This window comes from Erpetoichthys calabaricus, chromosome 16, assembly GCF_900747795.2.
Source record: "Erpetoichthys calabaricus chromosome 16, fErpCal1.3, whole genome shotgun sequence".
NCBI lineage: Eukaryota > Metazoa > Chordata > Cladistia > Polypteriformes > Polypteridae > Erpetoichthys > Erpetoichthys calabaricus.
The window spans coordinates 53,408,231-53,428,143 of record NC_041409.2 but is presented as its reverse complement, the minus strand read 5'-3'; the positions used below and the strand labels follow the sequence as shown (position 1 = coordinate 53,428,143).

The 19,913-nt window shown below is 41.9% G+C and overlaps 1 protein-coding gene across 2 annotated transcripts in view; it reads left to right on the top strand.

Annotated features, from left to right (window-relative positions):
• Window positions 1-17,869, top strand: part of LOC114666789 (cysteine-rich motor neuron 1 protein-like) — a 180,936-nt gene extending 163,067 nt beyond the window's left edge. For both annotated transcript variants that reach the window (XM_051919849.1, XM_028821788.2), the window contains one exon: window positions 10,371-17,869. In XM_051919849.1, coding sequence (XP_051775809.1) covers window positions 10,371-10,541 — 171 coding nt within the window. In that variant the 3' untranslated portion in view covers window positions 10,542-17,869. The remainder of the gene's footprint in view (window positions 1-10,370) is intronic.
• The last annotated feature ends 2,044 nt before the right edge of the window (window positions 17,870-19,913 follow it).

Below are 19,913 nucleotides of genomic sequence, written 5' to 3'. Positions count from 1 at the left end.
TGTAGTAAGTTGTGGTGGAGATGTTTTACATGTAAATAAGTGGACCTCTGTGATCCGAGTATTAGGTAAGATGAGTTCCACACAACATCTTTCGTTGTTACTTAGCACATACTGTATCTGCAGAGTCTCCTCATGGACTAAGCTGTTTTATATTTTATATATATATATATATATATATATATATATATATATATATACATACTAGCAAAATACCCGCGCTTAGCAGCGGAGAAGTAGTGTGTTAAAGAGGTTATGAAAAAGAAAAGGAAACATTTTAAAAATAACGTAACATGATTGTCAATGTAATTGTGTTGTCATTGTTATGAGTGTTGCTGTGTTTTATATATATAAAATACACACACACACATATAAACATATATATACATATACATATACACATATATATACATATCTACATATATATATATATATATATATATACATATACACATCCACATATCAACATATATATATACACATATATACACACACACACGCTTTATGGGTAATGATTGTTTTACTCTTTTTATGTTTATTTTATTTTATTGTAGAATCAACTCCTATCTGCGCACAGCAGGGCAGCCGTGGGCGGATGCGTATGGTGTATTCACTCCATGTTATCGTGCATTGCGCTGTCAGTGGTATTTTGATAAAAGAATTTGAACAACATATAAGAAGCGTATAAATTATTAAACAGTAAAACATTAACATTTAAGAAGTAAAGTTACATTAAGTACTACTGCAGTGCCTTCGGGTATACCTCATTTTTTGTTTGCCCATTACATGCTTAAATGTATACATTTTTTGGTGCACCTACCCGAGAACACGCGACATATAACCGAGCGTGGGAGAAGCATGGATTTTAAACACGCGTTGAGTTCATCTGTTGGTCTCCCTCGTGGAATAACTGGTAATGTTTGACTAAAATCTACAGCGAGTAAAACGACATTACCTCCTATTTTTTTTTTTTACGATCTCTGAGATGTTGCTTTTTTCGGTTCAAGGCTTCATAAGCTCTTTTATGTTGTATGGTGTACTTATCCAAAACCATCATCTTTGAATGTTGCAAGACTTTCGCCTTGTATGTAGATCGGGGTAATTACATTCATTGCATTCCTAGTCTGAATCACAATCTGATTGTATGGGTGGTTACCTGGCACTGTAGGGTTGCCACCCGTCCTTTAAAATACGGAATGGTGCCGCGTTTGAGAATGAAATTGCGCGTCCCGTTTTGAATCAATACTGGACGGGATTTATCCCGTATTTTTTTTATCATTTTTTTTTTAAAGCAGCGTCTCATGCAAATCATCCCACACGCATTTTATGAAGATGCCTCCTTTCCTACTTTTGATTGGGTAATACTTGATGTCATCGTTAGTTTGATTGGTGTTTTTAACTGTCCAGTGAGGAGAGCGTGTCTTTTAAGTACAGTCTGCAAAGTGTTGGCACTGAGATGTGGCGTCAGCGCCATAGTTGAAGCCCCTAACGTTGCGGTCAGCAAGTCGGCTAACATCCGCCATGTGCCGTCTTTCAGTTGCGAGAAGCAGATCATAGAATGGTTGAAACTGTTGCCCCTAACGTTGCGCCACGGCGTGTGGTTCGTTTATACCTCGTGTCTTCTCATTAAACTTTTATCTCGCGAATATGTTATTGCAATCCGCAGCGGGAGCGTTTCTATAAACTTAATTTAAACTTACGTTTTACACCGTGCTTTGTTTCCCTTATGAACATGCTTGTATGCTTCACTCGCTCCGTTCTCAATTGTTTAATTAATTTTTTGCTCTTCGCTGTTTGCGGCTGTTCCTCCATTTCCCCCTACTTCGTTCTTTTATCTCGCGAATATGTTATTGCAATCCTTAACGGGAGCGTTTCAATAAACTGATTGAAAATAGTTTTGCATTTACCTTTTTAGTAAAAGGCGAGCTTTTAAGCCTGAGAAATCGCCCCGTAAATGCACACGTTTAATTGCACATGTGTTAATATGTATGGTTACACAGTATTAAAAGACAGTGAACAACGTCAGTTACCTTTGTTCCCGCGTTTGATAAAAGGTGAGCTTTTAAGCCTGAGAAATCACCCCGTAAATGCACACGTTTAATTGCACATGTGTTAATATGTATGCTTACACAGTATTAAAAGACAGTCAAAAATTAACGTCATTTACCTTTGTTCCCGCGTGTGACTCGTGCTGTAAATGTCTTCCTTGTTTTTAGTTCACGTGATTACGTAGGAGGCGTGATGACGCGATACGTGACTCCGCCTCCTCCATTACAGTGTATGGACAAAAAATATGTTCCAGTTATGACCATTACGCTTTGAATTTCGAAATGAAACCTGCCTAACTTTTGTAAGTAAGCTGTAAGGAACGAGCCTGCCAAATTTCAGCCTTCCACCTACACGGGAAGTTGGAGAATTAGTGATGAGTCAGTCAGTCAGTGAGTGAGTCAGTCAGTGAGGGCTTTGCCTTTTATTATTATAGATATATACATATCTACATATATATATATATATATACATATCTACATATCTACATATATATATATATATATACATATCTACATATCTACATATATATATATATACATATCTACATATCTACATATATATATCAAAATAGCTGCGCTTCGCAGTGGCGAAGTACTGCTTTAAAATTTTTATTAAGAAGAAAAGTAAACCTTTTTAAACTGAGGGAAAATGAATCAATAATTATTTGTTAAGGATCTCTTTGTATATCACGGTGTCAGTTCGCCCCTCTGGTTGTAATATGACCAAGCTGTGTGCTGAGCTTACTGTTGAGCATGCAACATACAGTTTGCTATGTGAAAATCAGTCTTGCCTCAAATCAATGCCAACCTTTTGTAGGGTCTGTCCCTGAGACTTATTAATTGTCATTGCGAAGCAGAGCCTTAGTGGAAATTGGAGGCGTTTGAATTGAAATGGGAGATCAGAGGGTATAACGGGGATGCGAGGAATAAAAACTCTCTCCCCTGAGCCACCGCCGGTAAAAATAGTTGCCTCAATGAGGTTGTTTTGCAGACACGTGACCTGAAGTCTCGTGCCGTCACAAAGTTTCAGTGGCTGTACGCAAATCCACAATCGGTTTCATATTGTTTTCATACCTTATCAATTGTGTAATGTGTTTTTTGAACAGGTTTGATTCATCGAAGTGATCACTCCTGCTGCGTTCAGTCACTTCACGTGAGCCGCTGTCTTGTGTGAGGTTGCGATGTCCACGGGTTTATTTAATGACCCAGCAGTTAAAAGTTTCTCGCTACAGCAATTTTAACTCTATTACAAAATGATCCAAACTGTCGTTTATACCTCGTGTCTTCTCATTAAACTTGTATCTCGCGAATATGGCATTGCAAACGGCAGCGGGTCAGTTCACGTGCTTACGTGGGAGGCGCGATGACGCGATATATTTTGATATATATCAAAATACCCGCGCTTCGCAGCGGCGAAGTACTGCTTTAAAAATTTTATTAAGAAGAAAAGTAAACCTTTTTAAACTGAGGAAAATGAACCGGTTGTAATATGACCAAGCTGTGTGCTGAGTTTACTCTTGAGCATGAAATCTAATGTGGTTTGTGCCCTTCAGAATGAAAACAGTTTGCATTTACCTCTTTAATAAAAGGCGAGCTTTTATGCCTGAGAAATCACCCCGTAAATGCACACGTTTAATTGCACATGTGTTAATATGTATGCTTACACAGTATTAAAAGACACTCAAAAATTAACGTCATTTACCTTCGTTCCCACGTTTGACTCGTGCTGTAAATCTCTTCCTTGTTTTTAGTTCACGTGATTATGTAGAAGGCGTGATGACGCGATACGTGACTCCGCCTCCTCCATTAGAGTATATGGACAAAAAACAGGTTCCAGTTATGACCATTACACGTAGAATTTCGAACTGAAACCTGCCTAACTTTTGTAAGTAAGCTGTAAGGAATGAGCCTGCCAAATTTCAGCCTTCTACCTACACGGGAAGTTGGAGAATTAGTGATGAGTCAGTCAGTGAGGGCTTTGCCTTTTATTAGTATAGATATATATATATATCCATCCATCCATCCATCCATCCATTTTCCAACCCGCTGAATCCGAACACAGGGTCACGGGGGTCTGCTGGAGCCAATCCCAGCCAACACAGGGCACAAGGCAGGAACCAATCCCGGGCAGGGTGCCAACCCACCGCAGGACACACACAAATACACCCACACACCAAGCACACACTAGGGCCAATTTAGAATCACCAATCCACCTAACCTGCATGTCTTTGGACTGTGGGAGGAAACCAGAGCGCCCAGAGGAAACCCACGCAGACACGGGGAGAACATGCAAACTCCACGCAGGGAGGACCCGGGAATCGAACCCAGGTCCCCAGATCTCCCAACTGCGAGGCAGCAGCGCTACCCACTGCGCCACCGTGCCGCCCATATATATATATATATATATATATATTTTGTAGCAGTAGGGGGCGCTATTGCTCCCTTGAACCCTCAGGTACCACGCCAAATACCAGGTAAAAGTATAACTTTTCTTATTTTTATTATAAATACGTGCACTAAGCACCCTCCACTCCACACTACTCATACAACACTCAATAATCAATACACAATAATCAATCACCAACTCCTCTCCCAGACACTTAGCCACCCTTCCTCCCAGTTCAGCTCAGTATCTGAGCTTTCCCACAGTCCTTTTATATCCCCTGACCAAGAAGTGGTTCCAACCCTACAGTCCATGATTCACTATCACTTCTGGGTCAGTTAAAAAGTCCTGTTCTTCATCCTGGAAGCACGTTGTTCCTTCCGGTCATGTGATCAGGACGCACTTCCGGGTTATAGGGCACGTAGCACTCTGCAAGCCTCCCTACAGCGGCTCCTGGTGGTCCCCATGGTATCCAGCAGGGCTGTTTATAAAAACTACAAGGTCCATAAGGCCCTGCTGGAATTCGGGGAAGTTCCATGCTGCTGGGAGGGCTCCATCTGGCGGCCTGGAGGTGTGGGCCGGAATATTTGGCCGGCCATCCATCACAATATAGATAGATAGATAGATAGATAGATAGATAGATAGATAGATAGATAGATAGATAGATAGATAGATAGATAGATAGATAGATAGATAGACAGATAGATAGATAGATAGATAGATAGATAGATACTTTATTAATCCCAATGGGAAATTCACATTCTTCAGCAGCAGCATACTGATACAATAAATAATATTAAATTAAAGAATGATAATAATGCAGGTGAAAAACAGACAATAATTATGTATAATGTTAAATGTTAACGTTTACCCCCCCGGATGGAATTAAAGAGTCGCATAGTTTGGGGGAGGAACGATCTCCTCAATCTGTCAGTGGAGCAGGACAGTGACAGCAGTCTGTCGCTGAAGCTGCTCTTCTGTCTGGAGATGATACTATTTAGTGGATGCAGTGGATTCTCCATAATTGATAGGAGCCTGCTGAGCACCCTTCGCTCTGCCACAGATGTTAAACTGTCCAGCTCCATGCCAACAATAGAGCTTGCCTTCCTCACCAGTTTGTCCAGGCGTGAGGCGTCTTTCCTCTTAATGCTGCCTCCCCAGCACACCACCACGTAGAAGAGGGCGCTCGCCACAACTGTCTGATAGAACATCTGCAGCATCTTATTGCAGATGTTGAAGGACGCCAGCCTTCTAAGGTAGTATAACCGGCTCTGTCCTTTCTTGCACAGCGCATCAGCATTGGCAGTCCAGTCTAATTTATCATCCAGCTGCACTCCCAGATATTTATAGGTCTGCACCATCTGCACACAGTCACCTTTGATGATCACTGGGTCTATGAGGGGTCTGGTCCTCCTAAAATCCACCACCAGCTCTTTGGTTTTGCTGGTGTTCAGGTGTAGGTGGTTTGAGTCGCACGAGCGTGCGCGAGCACACATACACACACACACACACGAGCGCGCGTGTGCACACACACACACACGAGCGCGCGTGTGCACACACACACGCGCGCGCGCGCACACAGTCACAATGCTAATGCTGTAGTAAACACTATACGCTCGTACGGATGTATATACAGTGGAACTTCGGTTTGCGAGGAACTTGGTTTACAAGTGTTTTGCAAGATGAGCTAAAATTTGTAATAAATTTTGACTTGATAAACGAGCGAGGTCTTGCAATACAAGTAGTATGTATACACTTTGTCAGCTGAGTGTCATGTAATCACAACTGAGCTGATGGTTCTTCTCTCTCTCTCTCGCTGCGGGATTGTGGACAATCGTCTCCTACTCTCCATCTGAGTCGACGTGCCTCACTCATATAGTCAACATCCGTATGAGCGTATACTGTTTACTACAGCATTATGACTGTGTCTGTGTGCGCTGTGACGTGCGAGTCCCCGTCTTGCACCCCAAAACATGAAGCTGAGTCTCAGTACTTTAACAACACCAGCTTTATTCAGCTTGAAACAGCAACAGCGCGGTTATTTATTGTAGCGGGATCTGCCACTCTCCTATACACAGACACAGCAGTCAGGCAGGGCCGTGGCCAAGTAGTACTGTGCCCTGCGCATTTATAATGTTCCTTGTTCCTTGTATCACCCATTGACGGCAGGCGCTTATAGCATGTCCGCGATCTTTTCGGATTCGCTTTTACAGCGAACTGCTAGAGCGCTGGGAGACTGCGATTGCTTTGCCCACCCCCTTCCCCCCCAGGGCCATTTAGCATTTCTGCGGCTCACGTTGTGAAGGGAAAGGGGGCTGAACGCACGCTTAGGAGATGCAGTCAGATCAGCTGCTATCTTGCTGCTGCTGCAGAGCTGTGTGTTCTGCTTGTCGCGCTGCGCATCAATCAATCATTTAAAAGCCTGTGCAGTCTGCTGTCCTTTTGTCTCACTGCGGGATGTTAAAGTGTCTTTCCGAGAAGATTATGTCTCAACCCAAGATTTTTTTTATTACAATATGTATATATATATATATAATATATATATATTGCATAGTTTACTGTCAAATAATACAAAGAGTACACGACACGTGTTTCGCCCTCATTTGGGCTCATCAGGCGTACACACTCTACTGAGCCCAAATGAGGGTGAAACATGTGTCACTTACTCTTTGCATTATTTGACAGTAAACTATGCAACATTCCATGATCTGCTTCTCGCAAGTGAAGAGGGCACCGTGGCGGATGTTTGCCGAGTGGCACACCAACCACAAGCGTTACCTGGTAGGTAACCTCCGATATAATTCAGGTCGGGACTCAGACTACGAATGCAATGAATAAAAAATATATATATAAGCAGTGTATTTGTCCTCAACGACCTCTGCTTGCATCTCACCATCCAAAGAAGTGATGTTAGCTTGACTGATATTTATACATTGGTCTCGTGTAAGTATAGGTGACCACGCATGAATGCACCCAGCATTGTTTTTCTTTCAAGGGTTGGTTCTTTCCTTGCATGCAGTGCTGTCAGGAAATGCCCTGGCTCCCTCCAAGCCTCTCCTGTATTAAAAGATTCTAAAAAGTGATAAACGATTCAACTTTTCAATGTTTTATTGTACCTTCTTGGTCTTGCATCAAAAGGTAGAGTCTAAAGCAAGTAATGAGTTTTTTTTTAATCAAGTGATTGCCATTGTTAAAAGGTTTGCACTCATCGAGGTATTCGCCGAGCAGCCTTACCCTGATATTTGTGGGATGACACGTGTGTGGAGTCAGGGTGCAAAACAAATACATAAAGCAAAGCTGTTACCGTCAGAAGAACACATGAAGGGCTTTATTTTGTGGTGTTGACTGGAAGGCAAATTTATAAACTTAGCAACAAAGTGACCGATGGAATAAATAAGTCCAAGTGATTTATTAAAAGCAGCATTTTTGTAAATTGTCCCCTGCCCAGCACAGCATGTTTCGATTTCCAAGCAGTACCTGAAAATGTCAGCAGGCTGGCAAATAATGAAAACCTTGTGCACGTCCATCCACATCTGGATTGCATCACCACAAGTAGGGAGTTTCAGTGAAAAAGAGTTTTGGGGTTTGTACTTTCAGTATCGGGACCCTTAAACCAAGTCGATATTTTATTGGATTAGAACATAAAGATTAAAAAATCTGTGTGGCCTGTAGGAGAGTTTCTGTCTCTGGTGACACAGCTTGTCACATTAATATGAATGAAACTCGGGTCAGGGGATGTCAGGAAATTCAGAGAAGGGCAACCGTGTCTGCCGTAGCAGGCCTTGTAGTTCTGTTTTTGTGAACAGTTGGTGTCTCGTTAGACAGACCCTGAGCACTGTAAATATAATACACTGAAAATAAAACCCTCTAGTATTTACACGTTTCTATACCCGTATCTCTCAATGTCATTTTGGATTTTTATACATACAGAATTTGTTAAAGTGAGTGAGTGTGACCAAGGAGTATCATGAGATAGAAATGCAACCAGGAGATGAAAAACATGTCCACTGAATCCACTGAATCTGAGTTCATTCAATGTGCATGTACTGTGGACAAGTCGCAGCTTCACTTCTGGGCTGAAAATTCCACTTGTGGTGCTTTTGTTAAGAATATGCGTAGTGACCCTCCTGTTAAAGACCACACTTTAGTTCATTATGGGCTAATAAAGGAGAGTTTTAACAAGGCACATCGCTTGTCAAAACTCGTTTCGAAATTCAATGATGTGGATTCTGAAGTCAGGTTTCAGGTTTACTGCACTTTTGAGGAACTTGTAGGTTATTATCATTTTGCCAGGACACCATTTTGTTTTTCCTTGGGTTCTGCCATTTTGTGGACTCCATCGTCATGATGCTGATCCTGGTTGCTAAGGAAGTGACCTGTTCGGTCACAACTTCAAGGGGTCAGTTGATGAGTGCACTGACTCAAGATGAGACAGTAAAATGTTTTAATGAAAAAGTATCAGGAGACGTAGTCAAGAAGACAAATATCGAACAGTCTTGAAGTTCAAAACACTAAACAAAAAATCTTTTAACCAGAAAAATATTAGTTTGTGCACAGGAGTGGACACATGGAAATAAAACAACACACATCAAAATTGGAATCCTAATATCAGATGCTCCAGAAGAAAATGCTGGTCTATATACCGACGCTTCTAACGTCAACACAAATCGCACACTCCCAGATGATTCTGGGAAAAATCACTGTGGCAACACACTACTAAAAATCATAAACTTTGGGTTGCAAAACTCGTATTTTATGTATGACTAGGGGGCTTTGCCCCCTGCTTGCTTCACTCACCAACCCCCCTGCCTGTGCTACGTGCCAGCCACTTCACATCTCTGCCGCTCACATATATGGATTTCACTTTCACCAAACAGCAAATTTTTTAATTCTCGTGGATACGCCTCTTCATTGGCATGAAACAGAACTTTTCTCTGATGGCAACACGAATTAGACGATCTACAGGTCTCTGACTTAAAGTTTAAAGCCACACAATATCTACATACTTCTGTCATATCACCTGTCCATATATTCAATCTCTTTTTGCTGTTCAGTTATTTCACTGAGTAATAATTTCCATTTGTTAGCACTAATGGGATCTTTACTATCAATTTTTTGAGACTTTCAAATTTTAGTACTTTCATAATCTCTAACCTGCTCTGCATGGGTATCACGCCAATGTTTTTGAATCTCTTTAGGACGTTATACTTTGTCTTCTACTCTTTGTCTTTTATTTCCGGCCCCTTGCGGGACATGAAAGTGTCTCCTTGAAAAAGTCTTGTCTCGTCCCAGGATTTTTTTATATAACAGAGAGTCATGTGTTCAGCCCTCAAGGAAGGCAACACAAATTATATAAGATAGCACATTATAGCAGTAAGAACTCATTTTGTCTATAGATAATAAACCTCTGTTTTTTTGCAACGTTTATCTTTGATTTCCTAGTTTCATTTTTTGTTCTCGTCTTGCCTTCAGTGATATATCTGATGACGTTCGGTCTTGACCTCAGCTAGTTTTTTGACTTTGTGTATCTTTTCATAAGAATATAAACTGTCCCTCTTTAAGCTAGTAAAATTGGAGTAAAGGGGCAGGAGCCTTTGTGCACATCCCTGCTGAAGACGGTTGCACTTTGCCAAGCTCTCTACAGGATTGTGTTCGGTGCTGGTTTTGAGTCGTCTCATTTATTGATTTCCTTTAAACTAAGTTTGCAGTTGGTGCTCTCAGCATTGGCAACACAAAACCTTTTAGACCCTGAAACAAGAGAATGTCTGGAGGACTATGGTGCTTGTTCTGTGCTTTGTGTCCCTGACAAGATGGATACTGGGTGGAGTGTAAGGTGTCATGTGAGTTAAGACCACACTTGAGCTAACAAAGCAGCCAGAAAGTGGAATCAATCAAATGCACCACCTCATCTTCTAATTGTGTGTATGTTTGTGTTTCCTCAGACAGTAATACTGAAAAAACACGTCAACAAGAACTCGGTGGTCTATATGGAGCCTTCCAATGAAGATGCCTTCCAGAGTATTCGAAACGGATACACGCTCGGCTTGGCCAAAGACCTCAGCTCTCCTGGCAGGGATAGGTACGGCAGCAAGCAAAACACCCCTCTGGATTAGAGTGGCGTTGGGCCTATAGCACAATCTGCATTGTCCTCTGTCCACTAAACACACACTGTCTTTCCATCAAACTTTTGGTAAAAGGTTTTGGGAGAGCCTTCTTGCTGGTGGCTGCTCCCGCCATATTCTGTATTTCCAAGTGCCTTGTGGGGAGAATCATTTGAAGTAGCACAAAGGATGTGCCCACAGTGTTTGGCAGCTGGGTAAAGGTACCATCAGAGCGAAGGCTGCAGCAGTTGGGATGAAGAAGCCAGGGCTGCTATGTCAGACAAGTTTCAAGGTGATGCTGAGCCAATACTCTGTATAGCCGGACAGTCTTAAAGTGAGATTTACACAGAAAAAATATTATAAGGTTTATTTTTTATGTTTCATTTTTTTATTGTTTAAAGTGTGCTTTTGGCTGTTCTTAGTACAACTGTTCTAAATCTGTGAAATGTTCTGTTTGCTGCTTCATAACAGATGTGGCTCGATGTTGAAGAGCTCTTAAACTTAACATGAAATGTATAGACTGCTCACTTCGGGCTTAATGTAGTAGGTGAGGGCTTTATTAACAACTAGAGCACCCCCTGTGTTCACCGAGAGCAATGACCTATCATATCTAATTTCTCTCTCTTCTGAATGAAGTTCTTCTGTCACTTTAAAATGCTGTGAACTTTTGGATTGTTTAAGTGAGTTGGTTTATTTCTTTAAGGATTGAAAAGGCCAAGAAAACAAGTGCAACAAAAGATAAGCTGTAGGCTAACAAACAAGGCCATGGATTCTACAGCACCGTCGTCCTTCCTGCCCTCTCAGTTTTAAAAACCCCATGAAGAAAATGAAAGTCTCTGTGAACTTTGCCTTTGGACTGGCATCCTATTGGGGGCTGCCAGGCTAGACTGCACCCTTGACTGGATTGAGAATGTTAGTCCTAAATGTCTTATTTGGTTTAACTGTTCATAGTTGAGGTTGGTTAGAGGCTTGTTCATAGTGTCAAAGCCTGTAAAAAGTAAGAATACAGTTAAAGGACCTGGAAAGCAACAATATAATTCATATTCTTCATCTTCATTTGAGCAATTGGAGCAGAGCAGGTGTGAGCCTTGGGTGGGCTCCATTTATTGACCAGGGTGTGATCCCCTACCTCTTCCATTCAGATTTGCTCTTCACATCCCACACCCAATTAGTCATCAAGTGCAGCCCCAGTGGTGGTGCCATATGAGCAGAACCTGCAGAGCCGTAACATCGTGCCTGCTTCACCCAAAAACGATTGCTTGTTTATCGGTTACTTGCTGATCTTCAGTTGAAAAGTTCCATCTTGTATCGCCACACTTCCCAAGGTGCTTTTACAAAACTGGTTAATTTAACAATATTTCCGTTAAAATATTTGTGTTTGTGATATGGTGAGCATATGACTGGATACCTGACATGTCAAGTAATGAGGTTCTTTCATGGACATTTTTGTTATGATGCGATTTCATTATAAGTTTATTTTTTTAAATTTTTTCTTGGACATTTTTGATACATTTAAGGTTTGCTAAATCTTATTTTGACCACATTTTATTTGTAAAAATGTTTTATTAAAGATGGTAAAATATGTTAACTTCTTTCCATAACACCATTTTGTTTTCTGTAGGCGCCATTACTTTAGGTTTACTTTATGGACTGCTGCTAGCTACGTTGCTATGTGGGGCAACCAGAGTTCCCAACGGGTTAGAGGGTATGAAGTTCAGCTCTAAGACTTTGTGGTCATCCAAATTCTGGATGAAAATCTTTAGCAGCAAGTGCATTTTGTTTGTCAGTCTTTTAGGGACGACTTCAGGCTCTGTTACATTACGTGACTTTCAGTTTTATATTTAATTGTCATAATTTAGCTAGGAGGAGACAATCGATGGCACACTTCGATCGTGGGTGGGCTCTGTGTGTTGACGAGAGCTGACAAGCAATGAATGCTCATCTGGAGGTATATAATACAACAACAAGGAATAAGGAATGTGGGCGTTTTGGACCTCACAAACAGAAGAGAAGCTCGTCTGTCTGATGTCTCATGTTTGATGTACTTCAAAATAATGGGAAAAGAAAAACAGGTGTCGGGATTGCAGCTGAACTTGGCGTACCTAGTAATCTTGGCACAGCACTGGCTCCACAGTATGACTGTGCTTGAAAGTTTGCACACGTGACATCGGCTTTAGGGATTTATTTTCTTTCGATTTCCAACGCCTTCAGTAGGCTTGATGACAGGTCACTTTAGACTTTATGGTTTCAATCTTTGCAAGACTTTAGGCCATGTTTCATCTACATTTTTGTGCAGGTTGGAGGGCCTACATGCAGGGCTGGATGTAGATTAACATCATACCCAGGACAGAGCAATTTCAGGTTAAGGGCCTTGCTCAAGGGCCCAATGGAGTAGAGTCACTTTTGGCGTTTACGGTATTTCACCTGGCAACCTTCTGATTACTGGCGCAGATCCATAGCCTCAGAACCTCAGTCCAATTCTAGTAGCCTGACTCCACTCTTGAGACCAAAGTCTTATTCAGAATGAGGCGATTTATGTGACAATGACATCTTCAGTGTCTGTCGGTTAGGTGTTAAAAGATTGGATGGAGTTGATGCAGGACTTTCCCAGAAGACGTTAGGAGAAGTGAAATGATGGACACAACTAGTGTTGTGCAAAACAGATGGTTCAGTTTTGAAATATGTTTTACAAAATTGAAACTAAAACTCATTATTCATTTTTTGTTATAGGTTTATGGAGGTGCTCAATAAAGCATCCCATAAACACCTTGCACCCCTTTAGATTCCAAACAGTTCTGTAAAAATGGGTGCAAATGAAAATAAATGGGGTATGGGTCTTAAAAATGTGACAGGGCTAACAACGTTTTGCTGTCAATGTTGGGGAATAGAGAGAAGGTGGCCTATGATAAGCAAAATTGAGCTTTGCCACTGTGGTGTTGCTAATTAAATTCACAAAAAGTGTGTGCCATGTGTTTATACACAATGTGGGGAAAAATGGAACAAGACGTGATAAAGTGCTGGGGTCACCTTGCAATGCCCATTTATTAGAAGCAATGCTAATAAAAATAAGGCGACAAAAAAAAAAAGGGAGATGTGGAACTTGTTTGTCTTTCCAGGCTTTTTCAAAGGCAGTGCTTCTGTGGGCTGATGTGCCTCCAAGCAGTCACGGGTCTGAGAATGAGCACCAACGTCCAGCCATCGTGATGTTTATATAGGGGTGGGGCTTCAGTAGGGGCGGGGTGTAATGAGGCCACTGTTCCTTCAAGGGCACCTCCTCCTCCTCCTCCTCCATTCTCAAGCTGGTAGATGTGCTTCAGCATAACCCATCCCCGTTATGTTCTCCTGATTTGGGCCCCCAACACACTCTCGCATTGCACGTGCATGATGACAGAAGAAAAGGCTGTGGATGAAAAGAAGACATAGAGGACAATAAAAGGTTTTTAAAGTTAAACTCCTTGACTCCCTGGGTCAGAGTTATGAATGTTTATGATCACAGCACACCACAGTTTGAAGGGAAGATTTTTGGCGAGTACCCCAGTCATTACTGGATACCAGTGAACTGCTGTGCGAGTTGAACTTTCAAGTGAAGCTCTCAGGACTGTTCACAGCGACCGAGTCTCAGTGTCAACAATAAACGGGAAAAATCGTCCGGTATCCTCAGCTTCACCAATGGCAGCACAGAATAGGAGAGGTGACATGGCTGAGCTGCACCTTGGTGGTTTAGCGGTTTTCTGATATTCTGGCACAGCTCCAGCCTGGTCACCGCCCTATGTAGGTTTCCTCTAGACATTCATTTTTACCTCCAACTTCCAAAAAACATACATTTTATGATAATTGGTGACTTTAAACTGAGCTCTGCAGTGGGTAAGGGTGTCTCTGGCATAGAATGGCCTTGCACCGACCGAAGCTGGCCATTTAATTAACAGATGTAGTGAGATAGCTAAGGACTCGAGTGAATGTAAACACCACATCCTCAGACCTGTTTAATCCCATTCTGGGCCGCCAGAGGGGTTAAGCTTCACAGGCGTACTGGAAAAGGTGTGCAACAAGCTGGCAGTTTCTGTGGGGAGTGCTGTGAGAGGGGACATGGCTTACAGACAAGTAGCATTTGAAGAGCGTCTGGGAATGTGCCACACCAATGCACTTCCAGAAAATTCCGTTTTCTGCAGGATTGCTAATGCTGTCTTCTGCACTGTCTTTGGGAGTTGGAACACTAACATCACTGCTTAGTGTGACATGGACACGGCTAATTCATTTAGATGACCACAAGTCAGTCACCTAGAGGTGATATCAGGATGTCCCGAGCGCCCTTCACACGACACACTCCGGGCAGCGAAGCAGCAAGCATGCAGCTTATCTCAAGTCGCTCAGATATCCCGACGGCAGCGTTGTTTGGAAAAAAAAAAAAAAAAAAAAAGAGTTTTATAAAATGGTGGCATGTTGAGATGGTCACTGGAAACTGTTTGGCTATGATGCATCTTCAGCTGGTCATTATTTGGAAATCTGCACTTTGGCCCCCAAGAGCTTCAGGTGAACTCTTAGACTTTACTTTTTCATTTTTCCTTGATGGAGGTAGCTTTGCTCATAAGGTCGATGTTGTTTGGTATTAAAAATCTTTTGTGTTTTCATAGATGGAGCTCAAGCGAGCCTTGTGTTCAGTGTGCCAAGTGTGCCAGTGGACATTCACATGAGCCACTCGTGTCTGAGATGTTGTTAAACAGAAGTGTAAAAGTAGCCAGTTTAGATGATGGATGATACTCATGCATTTTAATCGACATGTGGTATAGTGGTCCTTAAAAAGGATCGAAACCCCCCCATTTTTAGAATGGTACAGTACCAGCAATTTGGTTTTGTTGTTTTGGTAATGGAAGTAAATGGCAGTTGCACATGATCTGAACTCCAAGGTGCCCACTTCCTCGATTTACATCAAGGGGTGCCCCCGCTTTTTGCATATATAAATGCACTAGAGACTCCAAGGAGACCCACCTTTTCTTAACAATTTCTAGAGTAGCAGGGAGGTGGACCACGGAGTCTTGCATCTTTGTTGACTGGGGGTACAAAGTAGCTATGGGGGTCAAGTTAAATGGTATTTACTTCTGTATTGTTTTGGTACAAATACTGAGGTCCAAAAGCTAGTATGGACAGAAGTCAAAATTGTAGTCAAGATCCAACACTGCTCAGCACCTTGTGTTCATTTTTTTGGTGGGCCTTTTCTGAGATGCCCCCCTTGTTCAGCTCAAAAAATTTTCTTACCCCAAATTCCTTCTATGAGAATATGGGGTGGTAGACTTTTTTGGGTGACTGCAGAATTATCCCAGCCGTTCTGCTTCTAAAGGGTCCACAAGCCCAGGAGAGGGGAGGCCATTTGACCGTGTCTAAGCGGATTAATGTTTTCAGTTGTCAAACCCTTGTTGAATGTTCTGCTCCAGTCTTGTACGTCGATAAAACTGAGGAGGATGAGGCTAACATGAAGGCTTGTGAACTCTACTGGCCTGTCCTCCCACGTCAGGCCAGTCGCAGATGCTTGTGTGGCTTCACCTTCAGGCAGTTTGTTCCGTTTTTCAGTGTTTTGGTCCTGGAGTTGTTAGAGGACTTTTGAGACACAGGAGATGAATGAAGGACAGCACACTCCTGAAATGAGAAGAAAAACGAAAAAAAAAATGATAATGTCCATCAAACACATTCTCAGTGATTATTGTGGACAAGCCAGAGAAGTTTGACTTAAGAGTTCACAGGCCCACCCCAGGCCGGGATGTGATGCTTGGAACATCTCAAAGCAGCTCCAGAGTGGGCTTCAAAAATGTACACTCTGCTGCAGACCAGCAAAGAAAGAGCTGAAAAGGGGGAGATAGGGTAGGGAGACAGGGGGCACTGTATTGTGGTGGGCAGGCCACCCCAGAAGAGAGCCATAGGGTTAGGGATTGGGAAACGTCTTTTTCCTTAGCTCTTGCTCTCTCATTTTAGGTACCACTTACTGCTCATTGTCCATTTTACTGCCTCTAGGATTGGCTTTGTTACAATGTGCTAAATAAGTCATAACCTCAAAATCAAGAGTGGTCAGTGAAAAGCATCTGAAATGAACTCCACGGTCATGGGTATTGTTTCCTTGGCAGCCCCCAAGGCGATGGAAGATGATGTGTGCCAAAATAAATGTCAGTCTAATGTGTTCACTCCTTTGCAATGATATAAATAAGCATGCAGTGCATTTCATGTTAGCAACAGTATTGTGTCCTAATTAAAAACATATTAAACCGATCGATCAGTTGCCTTTCACTATAGCACATGATGTTTTGTGTCAGTTTAAAAGAGGATTGTACTTTAATTCTTGTCCATAGATTGCAAGCCATTAGTAAAAGAAAAGCAGACGTGTTGCATTTGGCTTAGTGGCTTCTCTGAAAGTAATGGATTTTGATTCAAGACCACACATTAATGACGGCAAAACTGAATGGAGTCAAATGACCAATCAGCAATAAGAGGTGGGGCAAGGGGTGTCAACTGCCATGAGTGTGTTCACCCGGCACTGAAGATGGGAAATGAGGAGCTGATAAGGCAGGGGATTCACCACCGATGTAAATGACGTGTGGAAAGAAGGGAAAAATAAAAAAGATCAGCTCATCACGGAGCGTGTGAGTGCTCCACCCCTTCTCCCTGATTGGTCATTTGACTAGACTCAAGTTTCGACTGCTTAATGGCTGGTCTTGAAGCAAAATGCAATACACTCGGAGCAGCCGCTAACCGAAATGCAAAACGTCCGCTTGTCATTCAGTCCTTAACGTTTGTATTGCATCTAAAACAGATACAAAATGTCGAGCTGCTGTTAACACCAAAACAATCCTTTAGTTGTTGTTTTTAATTTGCCGAAGTGAAATGCGCTCCTGCATATGCATGGCGTTTCAATAATAGTTCACCCCAACGTTGCACTGCATTTCATTTTGTACGAGTGGTTTTCCATAAAAGGCGTCCCATCTCCTGTGTTACGTAATGTGGCACAAGCCCACTGTATGTGATGAAGTGGAACGAGGCACACGATTGCTACTCGCACTGCCCCCCCGCTGCACCCGAATGCTTTAAGGAACTCTGATGAAGAAACGGGCGGCCTCAAATACAGAGCTTTTTATTTATTTTTCTCCACATACTTATACTATTTATTAACATTAAGACTGCCATTTTTATTAGTGGATTTGGCCATAGTGAACAAATGTTAATGCCATTGAGCCAAACTTGCTGTACATTTGTAGTCTTTTATTTTTTTTCTATCACCTATAGACTTCTGAACGTGTATATGAGCTTATTTATTTTCTCACCTGCTAAATATGTAAATAAATGTTTCATTGATGTTTGCAATGCTTACTTTTTTTAGTTTTTTGGGGGAAATAAACACTTATTGTGAATAAAACTGTCTCTGCATGGTGATTTATTACAATGAAACACCACTGATGAGGCCTTCAGGCAGACTTGGGTTGGGAATCGGATTGGAATTTGTGTAGTAAACTTGGAAGTGAAGTAAAGTTTATTTAAAACAAATTTAGGAAACCTGAAGCTGTTGGCGTATTTCAAATCAGTTGATGCTTGTGTTGTGATGTGTGGTGGCAGTTTTGGGAATGGCACACTGAAATAGTTAACTACGGAAACAGGAAAAATGAGGGCAGAGTTTAAAGGAGGTTAAGCCATAGTCCAGGAGAAAGGTGTTCATGGGAGAAGATTACAAAAATGAGTTAATTAGTGGGTCAGAGTGCTGTAATGGAAAAAGCTACATTTAAGAATGGCATCAGACGCTGTGACAGCAGGTTCAGAGTCAATGGATGCGTTTCTATGACTGAACACAAGCACCTCAGTGTGGCTGTGACCAAGTGGGTGACCCAGACATGGGCTGCTCTTCTCTATCCCTTTGCTTTTTTGATAGAGAAGAAGGCCGAAGGAGGCAGCTGAACAAAAGCCATTAAAGAAGAATCAGATGTCCACCGGACGGATACTAAAAAACCTTCATCGGTGAGCTGCGCCTGGTCTCCTGAACATTAAGAGGTAGGATCATTAAATACTGGAACATGAAAACATTGAATTGTAACTGCTTTAAATGTGGTCATGTTGTGTCGTAGGGTACAGGCACGTGCATGGAGAAGGCAATGGGCTACTCAAAGTAGTGTTTCTTCCCAATGAAGAGGCATATTCAACAAAAATTAAAAGATTTGTTATTTGGTAAAAGTGAAATCCACAAACACTACAGTCAAAATATCCGAATTTACAATAATCTGTTTGCATTCACATCATTCAATGCTCAAAACGTAGATTTACACAATTCAGGACCATATGCTATGAGAATCTGTGGTCCCGCAACAATTAAAGCTACAAGTTTAATTTCAAAGAAGCCACAGTTCGGTCAGGTTTATATTTATGATCACGGAGAAGCGATGCAACATAGAATCAAAAGAGTTAGTTAAACGATCAGACATATTATAAATTCTACAGCCAATAATGGATACGAATCCATACGTCCAAAAGTATCGCACTTTACATTAAATTTATCTGAAAAACACGGACAAAGAATTTTCCTTGGATTTCTGTATGAATCCGAAAGATCATGCTCGCATATATAATAAACCAACATGTGACGAATTGTCAGCGATAATAGTTTCGAAACACGGAGATATCAAAGACAGAGTTGATATCCGTGTTTATCCAAAAGCTCAGCACGATTCGGTGCAAGCAGCAGATCTGGGAAACGACTAGCACGTAGGGCCCGCACGGAGGTTAGTGAGCAGGGGGCAGAGCCCCCTAGTTTACATAAACAGCTCAAACAAATTAAAGGAACACTTTGAAAACACACGTATTGATGTGCCTGCCATCCTGGAGAAGTTGGACTACCTGTGCCACCTCTGTAGGGTCCAGGTATGGCCTCATGCTACCCATAGTGACACTGACCGTAGCCAAATGCAAAACCAGTGAAAAAACAGATGAGGAGGGAAAAATGTCAGTGACCTCCTCCACCAGTTAAACCATTCATTCCTGTTTTAGGGGTCGTCTCATTGTTGCCCCTCTAGTGCACCAAAGCAGCTGAAACTGATTAACAAGCCCCTCTGCTACTTAACTGACCAGATCAATAGCCCACAAGTTTCACTGACTTGATGCTATACTCTCATTAAAAAGAGTTCCTTTCATTTTTTGAGCAGTATATATATATAATTCAAACCCCTTTGGGGAATTGGTCCCCCTAGGTGAAACGAGATAAAACATACATCCCAGTGCTCTTGGGGGTGAATCATAAGAAATGACTTTGGCGCATGGTGCTAGGAAACGACCGTTTACTTCTGGCACTGAAATGACCAGGATGCTGGTATTATTTGGCCCGTTTTATTTTTTTCAGTACAACCGTTCACTTGAAGGTGC